Source organism: Pimephales promelas, chromosome 17 (assembly GCF_988280905.1).
Source record: "Pimephales promelas chromosome 17, fPimPro1.hap1.1, whole genome shotgun sequence".
In the NCBI taxonomy this organism is placed as follows: Eukaryota; Metazoa; Chordata; class Actinopteri; order Cypriniformes; family Leuciscidae; genus Pimephales; species Pimephales promelas.
The window spans coordinates 23,196,978-23,207,229 of NC_142785.1; the positions used below are offsets into that span (position 1 = coordinate 23,196,978).

General features: G+C 39.5%; 1 protein-coding gene across 2 annotated transcripts in view; it reads left to right on the forward strand.

Moving 5' to 3' along the window:
* tbkbp1 (TBK1 binding protein 1) overlaps nt 1–8,334 on the forward strand; it is a 47,572-nt gene extending 39,238 nt beyond the window's left edge. For both annotated transcript variants that reach the window (XM_039664901.2, XM_039664900.2), the window contains 3 exons: nt 613–728; nt 2,698–3,476; nt 5,945–8,334. In XM_039664901.2, the coding sequence (XP_039520835.1) occupies nt 613–728; nt 2,698–3,476; nt 5,945–6,076 (1,027 nt within the window). In that variant the 3' untranslated portion in view covers nt 6,077–8,334. The remainder of the gene's footprint in view (nt 1–612; nt 729–2,697; nt 3,477–5,944) is intronic.
* The last annotated feature ends 1,918 nt before the right edge of the window (nt 8,335–10,252 follow it).

The following is a 10,252-nucleotide window of genomic DNA, read 5'->3' on the forward strand; positions in this document are numbered from 1 at the left end:
AATGTGCTACTTGAATACATTAACTGGCACATTTGGTATTCTGTCAACACAGGCTTAGATCCTGAGTTTAGGTGTAACATCAGTAGCGAACAGCCAAACACATGCTGATAGAGTTTATAGAATATTAAGAATTTAAACAAATGTACACAGGAAGATTCGTCGTCTTTTGGGAGGTGATGGAAACTACAGTCGTTGGCAGGATCAGAGACGGGCTCTGGCAGAATCACTCTGATTTCGTTTTCAGCTTATGTTCAAAACAATCCCGTTTAAGCCACTAAATTAGTTTAGTCCGGTTATACATACAACCGCGAGCAGCACATGTTGTCCCTGAGCTCCGTAACGACATCTCTCATAAAGATTTGCGTCTTTAAATAGTAAAATAATTCTCAGAAAAACAGCTAGCCTCTTCGCTAACTAACACACAAAATACCATTGGAATGCTACTTCCGCCGGGTCACCGGAAGTTTCGCCCACTTTATTTTTTACAGGAGCGCCCCTCGGAAACTTGTGGATATAGCAAGAATATGGCAAAGATGGTTAAACTTTGTGGTTTTAAAACTAAAACTGTTTCTTTTTTCATTCTTCTCTCTTTTTCTCCTGTTCTCCATACAGAGTCAATCTGGCTTTGGCCTATACTGAGCTAACAGAGGAGTTGGGCAAGTTACAGACTCTGACCTCGAAACAGACCGAGATATTGCGGAAAGCCTCACAGGAGCCGGTTAGCCCAGGTATGAGGACAAGACATTCATAGTATACATTAATTCAGAGATGTATAGATTTGAACAACTGTATTTATATTTTACACAGTCATGAATATACACCAATCGGCCAGAAGTGCGTAGACACTGTCTAATTGGCTTTCTGCAATTGGTAGTGAAGCTGTGCATAAAACCAATTACCGGTTTGCCTATCTCATTTACAGGAGAAAGAGGTCTGTGACTGAATTAAATGAAACTGGCTCGATTAGGTACAAGATCCCAAAATTGGATAAAGCCTGTTCACATGGTTGCAAAGAAGAAATCAATAATTTAATATATATCAGTATGTGGCACTCACGGCACTCAATTAAGTCGTTTGGGATTATTTAAAACATCGACTGCCAAACCTGACTTAAAGATGCTCAAAAGATTTGCCATGTAATGTCAAAAACAACTGATTTAGGTAATAATCATATTTTCATACTTTAATGAACCTCTTTTGCTATAGAACCAATTTGTCAACCTTGTCAAAATTCAGCACAGGGTGTATGTAAACATGTGCTTTTTTTAGCACTGCATGCTTGTTTGCTCTCGCTGTATTCCACAAGGAATATTTTTGCTGATGTCTTGATCGCCTCTCACGTTCTTTAGAGTTTGAGAACATAAACAAGTCCCCCCTTATCTTTTTAGCACCTCTGCACTCAACCACACAACCTATTTGATATAGGAAACTAGACCAAAAAGCAGAAGCGGATGGGAAAAAAAAAAAAACCTACTGATTCATAGATAGACTGATTTTTCGAAGTAGCTGATTGCAATCTTGCGTGCGATTGCAGGAAGCTCAGTATATGCACGTTATACTTATTATTGAGAGACAAATGCTTCTTCTGTACAAGATCTTGTATGCCCGTTACTAGTCAAAAACTTGTGTAGAAGTAGCCTACCTCAGATGCTAGGGGTGAATGCACAGGAAAACAATATGGAAATATCTCAAAGAGGAAATGCGAGGGGGAAGAGAAAGTCATTACAGACGTCTATCTGTCCATTAGGGACTATTTTCTTTACACTGCCTTTCAAGATATTCTTCCGGTAATAAAAGGAACCATGTTACCTTTAATCTAACCAGACATTCAAACTATTTATAAATGAATTTTACCACATTATTTTAACAGATACTTCATGTCATATGCCCATGTTTTACGGCTTAATGTCATGTTTTACATATGCTATTACGTTTGTTGTTACGGAAAGTGCATAATCACAATATGACTTGCTCATTCTAACTGTGTATTTAAATCTGATTCATCTCATATGTTCATAGGATGTGTCTGAGTGGGTTAATTAACACGCTAGAAAAAGCACTTCAGTGTACATTAACTCTTCAGCTCGTATGGGTCATGTACTGTAGGTCAATCCTTGACATTGTTGACTGTGACTGAATTATTTGAAAAGATCATATTTTTTCTACACTTTTATTGTTAAAAAACATTGTTAGTGCATTGTTAATAGTTCCTGTGGCATATTTTCGTCAACAGTTTTAATTGAAATTGCTTAAATATCGTCATGATGCACATGTTTTGTCTCGTATTTGTTATTGTTGTTATTGTTGGAGATTAAACAGAAATAACTGTAGGACGGTGACTCATATTTGTCAGTTGTTGGTTGGGCGTCACACACCATAATGGAGGTAGATGAATGCCAACTTGCAGAGGTGAGTTTAAGCAAAATTAGAAACGTCACCAGAGAGAAGTCAGCTGTTTGACCAGAAGGTCGAGTTCAAGATTACTAGGTATAAAAAAAAAATGAAAAAGTAAAACATAATAACATGGATTGAATAAATAGTATAGTAACATTTAATTTCATGCTGACTTTTAGAAGTTATTTTGGTAACAAGATTAACACTGATCTCAAGCATTTATCCAACGTGGTTATGTTTAATGTCTTACTGCTTATATTTAACCTATAGAGCTTTTTTTTTACTTTTGTTTTCATCTTTTAGTTCAGCGCCACTCTCCTGTCCCTCACCAGAGGCATTCGCCCATTCCGCAGCGGCATTCCCCCATCCAACAGCGTCACTCCCCCATCCAACAGCGCCACTCCCCTGTGCCCCAGCGGCGCTCCCCTATCCTGCAGCGTCTGTCTCCGGACATGCACCGACGCTCACCTCTTCCTGAGCTCAGCGATGGGCCGGCTTCCTATTCCTGCAGGCCCACTTCCCACCACCTGAGGGCCAGTTTCCAAGGAAGACGCAGTTATTCTGAAGTAGCCGATCCATCGGCTTATCAACGGCCGCCGCGGTTTACTCTGGACCCAGTGTCCACCCTGCCGAAACCTCGACCTTATGTCGACAGCTACCACAAGCAGAAACAGCAACAGCAGCAACAACAGCAGCAGCAGCATGGAGGAAGCCAGCACATGTTAGTTCAAAGACAGGGCTCTCAATCTGGCGATGGGGGATTGGCTGAATCTCCACGGCTGTCCAGGGAGCTGTCCTTCCACCACTCGGATGTGTCCCACTTGCATTTCGAGGCTCAGCCCAGCCCAGGATCTCTGCATCCATCCCCACAGCCTCCTCAGTCCTCAGAGGATGAGGAAGAATGGTCCTGCCCTCATCCCATCAGTCCACCGCGAACACTGGGGGTGTCGAGCCCCTCATCGAGCTCCAGAGGCCCCGCCTCTTGTTCGGCTTTCCCCATTCCTTCCCGTCCCAACACCCTAAGCTGCCACCCACCTGGATACCTGCATGCAGAGCACGCCCAGTCGTGGCCGTCCATCAACGTGAGTAGCAAATCAATGGGCAGAATAACCAACCCAGGGTCATTGGAAAAACGTGCCTAAGGAAACTTTTCTGCGAAATGATATTACTTTGCTTTTTGCACATTTCGTGACGCATTGCAAGCGCAATTATGCAGGTGAGCTACCGAGTAAGTTTACTATGTCAAAAAAAAAAAAAAAAACAGGCACATGAAGCTGCTTATGTGAAGCTGGTTATCATAACACATTATTGTGCAAAGCACAACGTGAAATTAATTGATATTAATTGATAATCTGCCAATGTAATCATAATCTGTGTAAAAATGACTGAAAGTTATTGGTGTTTTACTGTCACTACTGTTTATTTGAGCTGGAAACTGTAGTAAATTGTATCTGTAGGTATGTTTTTTGGAGTTTAGGTGGAGAGGCACATTTTTCCAATGAGCCTATGTTGAGAATAACATAAAGGTGAAATGTGAAATTTCTGCACCATTTGATAACCAAACTGAATTACAAATATGTTTTCAGACTGAATTCCTTAAACTTGTGCAGCATTCAGAATGCTTTAAAAAAATCAATTCATTCAAATGAACTGATAATATGTGTAATTAATAACTAGAAAGGAAAGGTTTAAGACAAACTTTGAATAGTGACTTGATGAAGCCAAATCTTAAAGGATTATTTCACTCCAGAATTAAAATTTCCTGATAATTTACTCACCCTCATGTCATCCAATATGTTTTTGTCTTTCTTTCTTCAGTCGAAAAGAAATTAAGGTTTTTGAGGAAAGCATTCCAGGATTGTTCCCCATGTAGAGGACTTCACTGGGTTCCAATGGGTTGAAGGTCAAAATTGCAGTTTTAATGCAGCTTCAAAGGACTCTACATGATCCCAGCCTAGGAATAAGGGAAACGGAATCTAGGAAGCTAGGAATCTTGCGAAACAATCTGTTGTATACTTTTATGTACTTTTTAACCACAAATTCTTGTCTTCCACAAGCTCTGTGACATCTACTACTTCATGCATTATGTAGTCATGTTGGAAAGGTCACACGTTAGGCGGAAGTACCTAAGTACCTGTGTTTACAAAGCAAATGTGCAAAGATAAAGTCAAACACCCTTTACAAAAAAAAAGTAAAACAACGATATCGGATGAGTTTGAGGTTGGAGATAATGAGATAGTTTTCCATACTTCCGCCTACCTCACACGTGACCTTGCAACATGACTACGTAATACGTGAAGTCGAGCATTTGTGGTTAAAATGTATTATAATTTTTTTGTTTAAATGCCCGATCGGTTCACTAGATAAGGCTCGTATTCCTCGGCCAGGATTGTGTAGAGCCCTTTGAAGCTGCAATTTGATCCCATTCGTCCACAATAATCCTGGAATGTTTTCCTCAAAAAACTTAATTTCTTTTCACCTGAAGAAAGAAAAACATGAACATCTTGGATGACGTGGGGGGTTAGTAAATTATACGAATTTTTTTTTTTTGGAGCGGACTAATCCTAGCCTGACTTAATACTCATAATAATACTCATATTCTAGTCAGAATGTGAGTCTGATACTGGTCTACAGGGCATTGATTATGAGGCGTGTCTTAACCGAACCAGGAAAGAAAAGCTCTGCACTCAATTGGATAGACCTACAGCCAATCAGAGCAACACAGTAAGTGGCGCATGCATGCTGGAAGAAGTTGTAAAATGAGTGTTGTTTCTTTTACTTGGTCCTCCATGAGTGCGACCAAAGGAGAAACCACAACAACCACAGGGCTTTTAGGAGGGACGGCAAACATCTTTCCGATCGACAAATGCCTTAATTACATTTCTCTGTTTGTCTTTTAAAATTAATGCGCTGTCGATTTCTTTTACAACAGCGGAATCTAAACATCTCAATTCTCTTCTTTGAGTCTTCTTTGAGGGAAGCCAGTTCAACCCAAGTGCTCTTTGAGAACGTGATGATTACGTAACTGCAGATCATGTCCAAAATCGTATAAAGGCCGCTCTGGCAATTTGATTGGCCTGACCGATTTCTGAACCAATCATAATTACTCCTCAATGGATCTAGTCCAGACCGAACTTCCCGACCAAAAAATGTTGTGGGCGGGGTTCGGATGGGCATCCAGGCTAGACCAGTCCTTAAAGTTTGACATGTCGCCAATATATGCTTTCTGCTTTACAAACATTGTTTGTCAAATTTCTGTAATTCAGGAAAGTCATTTTCCTGTAATTCCGATTAAATTTAAATTAGAACGAATGATGTTGCTCTGTCTGGCTGCTCTAATAAACACTGAAATGTCTTGAAAGTGGCACAGAGAAACAGTGTTGACCCATTTCAGGGAAATCAATATTTAGTTTGTGCCAGTCAAGCTGGGAAAGATGATGTTTATTCAATGTAACATTGAATAAAATACACATTTCACCTTTATTATATCCGTTTTAATGGTGGATTTTAAACATTATGGCTGTCAAACATATCACTGTGCCCTTTACAGCTATGGATGGAGACCGAGGAGGAGGGTGACGTCAGGAGCTGCCCTTTGTGCCAGCTAATCTTCCCTGTTGGTTACCCTGATGATGCCTTGATCAAGCACATTGACTCACACCTGGAGAACAGCAAGATCTGACACCCACAGCCCAGCCATGACCTTCCATTGTTCCGCAGTTACTTTCATTCTTCGCTCCTGGTATTTTTAGCTGGGTGCCTTCAGACAGAATGTAGTTGATGCACCTGTGGCCAATCTTGCAATTTGCTAAGTGAAACAGAGATCAATGATAACCTACACAGCTACGATATGTAATGAATGGCTCATAACTCTATATATCTTTTGACACACGCTTTGACACACATTTCTTGAAATTGGTAACTTCCAATTTTGAACACGCACACCAAACGAAACTCGCTCTCTAAAGTAAAACATATTGCATTATTAAGGCTCTGATTTCAGCTTTTAGCTACTGTTATCATTATTGTTTGCATTACACTTCGATATGGTCACAGAATGTACTTTGTGTGCCATATTTAGGTGAACTGAGAAGATATGATGGAGCTATACAGGATAAGTATGAGGGAATATTGGACACATGGCCAATGGTTGCATCATTTGAATTTCAGCACTTTATATAAGCACTTAATATCTAGTTTACCTTTACCAATATTACTAACACTAAGGCAAAAAAGTAAAACCTTATAGATATAATTTATTTTTTAATATATACATCTTAGTTTGGCAGGACTTCCCTTTAAAAAAAACTAGGTTATTTGTAATTATCTGTAAATTCACAATCACATCTATTTTGTTTGTCTTCCAGGGTGTCCGACTGTACAAAAAGGGAAGATATTTTTTCTTTCCTAAGATATTCTTAAAAACTTTCCTCTCATAATATACATAATGATTGCAGCTCTGTACACACAGGTTTAACCAAACATTGACAAAACACTAGTTACTGTTGTTTCTCAAGACAGAAATACTGTGATTTCTGTAGGATGGTTTTTTTTTTTTTTATGTAAATTATTTCAGAAAATTGCTTTGACAAAATAATATATTCTTCTGATCACATCACAGAGCGTGATCAGTTTTATCTGTTTTTTATGTATTGTAAATGTTTACCTGTATTTAAAGCCAATTATATGTATTAACCTGTAAATGCAGCTATATAATGTAGATATGCATTTTGCAAGCTCTGATAAGAGCAAATGGATTGCTAAAGATTAAAATTAAACCATTGGAACTGCTAATTAAAGTTTTTCTATTGTAATCCAAACGATAAAGCTACCCAGTTGAATTTGCTAACTACCGGTATCTTCCTTTCCCTGATTCCTTCAGGTGTACCCTATACTTAGTGTTTAAAAGTCTTCTTTATTGCTACTTTCCCTGATTCTGCAGACTTAGTGAAATCGAGGGCATTGGATATGCTACTAACCCAAATACAGAGGAACTAAAACGGGAAAGTGGCACAAAGAAGTCATCGCTGGTGCACACACGCAAAATTATAAAGCCAAATATAGCGAAGAGCAAAATGAGAAGCTATACGCTGTCTATCAAAAAACTGGGTGGAGGAGGTTTCATCCAATTGGTCGTCTAATTTTATGTGGTAATATTCTGGAAAATACCGTCCCAGATGTTGTAAATATGAATCGTCTATGATGTCACCAATAACTATTCCATGAAAGACTAACAAACAGGTGTGGATAAACTGAAATGACATCAATACAACCAAAGACACAGCCTGCTTGTTTTTCATTTCTGTTCACATGATATTCACTTCAGCGTATTGAAATACGGTGCAAAACTGGAACATGGGTAGTGTGCAGACATGGAATTTAATGGGTAGTGTGCAGACATGGAATGCAGCTAAAGTGTAAAGACAATCCATTTCTGCATAATCACACACAAGTTTCTTTGTCTTGCAACCTTGTCCATGAACATGCAGTGTAGATGCAAAGTAAAACTTCAGCCACTATTCACAAAGATTCGCTCAGGAGTTATTTAAAGAGCTGTTGCTGTTTCCTTGCTCCTAAAAACAGTGTTTTCTCATGCAAAGACAAATTAGCCTGAATGCTTTTCTGGATGCTCAAAATAAATGGTCTCTCTTTTTCCCTGTAGTTTGGTGTGTGACTTTTTTGTGATATTCTTAAATAACTCAGGGGATAAAACTTTGTGAATATGGCTCCTTGACCATACAGGACTAACCTCCACAGGGATAACGCGACAACTCGCCAAACGTTTTAAAGAGCTAAGAGGACAATAATGGGGTAGAGATATTTTGTCATAGCAACAAGGTTCTGTAAGAAAAGAGGGGGAAAAGAACATTGAAAATGAATGCATATTGTGTCAAAAAGTCTTCTGTAAATAATATACAAATAAACTGGAACATGCACTGATTGGGTGTCATTTTTTTTTTTTAATAAGATGACAACAGATTTTTATATTTAATTTACACCACATTATAATCATGTTTCATTTTAATCTATCCTGATAACAATATTGGGAATATCATAACCCATTAGAGTAATTCATTTTCACAAATGAATGGAGACAATTTACAAAGAATTTAGTGGAAATGTTTTAGTTGAAAAGGGTGCTGCTTATGCTTTTATATATATATATACACAAGCCAAGGCATTTGAATATCAAGCGAATATGATCTCCTGACAAGAAATAAAGATCTGGGCGACTTTGACTAGGACCAAATTGTCCACAAGATCAATCAGAGTGCCTATGTTGACCCCTGTCCATCATCGAAAGTGACTACAATGAGCACGTGAGCATCGAAACCGGACCTTTAAGGAGTGGAAGAAGGTCACCTGGTCCAATGAGTCCAGTTTTCTTTTACATCACATGGACGGTCGTGTAAGTGTGTGCCATTTACCTGAGGAAGTGATTGCCCCAGGGTACACCGTGGGATGATGACAAGTTAGTGGAGGGAATATGATGCTCTGGGCAATGTTTATGCCATCCATGTGTACTTAAACTTGACATGTGCCACCTACCTAAACATTGTTACAAACCAGGTAGCCTACACCCAGGTGGAAGTGGCCTCTTTCGGCAGGATAATTTACACGGGCTACATTGTTCAGTAATGATTTGAAGAACAGGATGAAGAAGTCTGTGAATTTTGTGCTGAGTAAATCTGAGCAGGTCAGTGATGAGTGTGGGGGGATTTTATTAATGATTGATGTGATTTTTACATTGTGTAAGTTCATAATTAACTTTACCTGATTTATACTTGTGTACCTACTATTTCTGACTACAATATGAGGTGCAGGAGGAAAGGCCTATAGAAAGAGAGTCTGCACAAAGAAGTGAAACAGAGGTGGGCAGTGTAGAACTTTTCCTTTTTATTTTTGTTTAGGCTTGTGTTGACAATTTTAATTTTTTCATCCCCGAAAATGGACATCGTCATCCTCATAAAGGTTGCTGGACTGAGGTAGCCTGATGTAGAAGATTGTGCTCATGGAGGCCGAAAGGAGAGGAAAAAGTGGTGTACTTCTGATGCTCTTCAAACAAGAGTACATTATAAAAGCCAGAAGTCAAATACATGGTCGAGAAGAAAGCATTGCCTCCCAGCGTGGGAGTGGGTAAGCGTCCTTCACTGTCTTCGTATTCAGCCGTCTAAAATCAGTGTAACCCTGTTCACCATACTCGTGATGAGGCAAGTACGTATAAAGTATGAAACCTTCTTAACTGCTGGCTGGGGCCTCCGTTACACTCACCCCCCTAAACCTCACTCTCATCCGGGTCACGGCACCAATGTAACCCCCACACCCGGGTCCCACTCGCCCCGCTCCGAGCGGGCCTCGAACCCGGGTCTCCTCCGTTACATATATATATGCAAGAGAGAGAGAGAGAGAGACCTTGCGAGTGCCACACGAAAGCTAGCTAGTCCCGCGCACAATCTCTCCCTTTGCAAACTGATCTCATGAAATGGCTCAAAAATACGTATAGATAACACGCCACTTGAATTGAAAGTGGATTGTATGTTGACACAAAAGTCATGATGTCATGTTGCCCTTTGGAACACCGCTGCACAAATCAGTCAAACACAGCGCTGTCAATGTCTGAGAACCAGCTTTAAAAAAAGTTATTAGCCAACATGTAAGGAGCCTATCTAATAAGGTGAGCTAAGTTATCATTAGAATACTGGTGGATTTTCGAGGTTACCACGCTGTATAGCTGGTTTATGGATGCGATCTAAATGTTTATTAGTAATGTTAGATGTCCCTTTAGTGGACAGAACGTGTAACAACAACCACAGGCTATAGTGGCATTGGCGATCCATAAGAATATGTAATGTCGTAA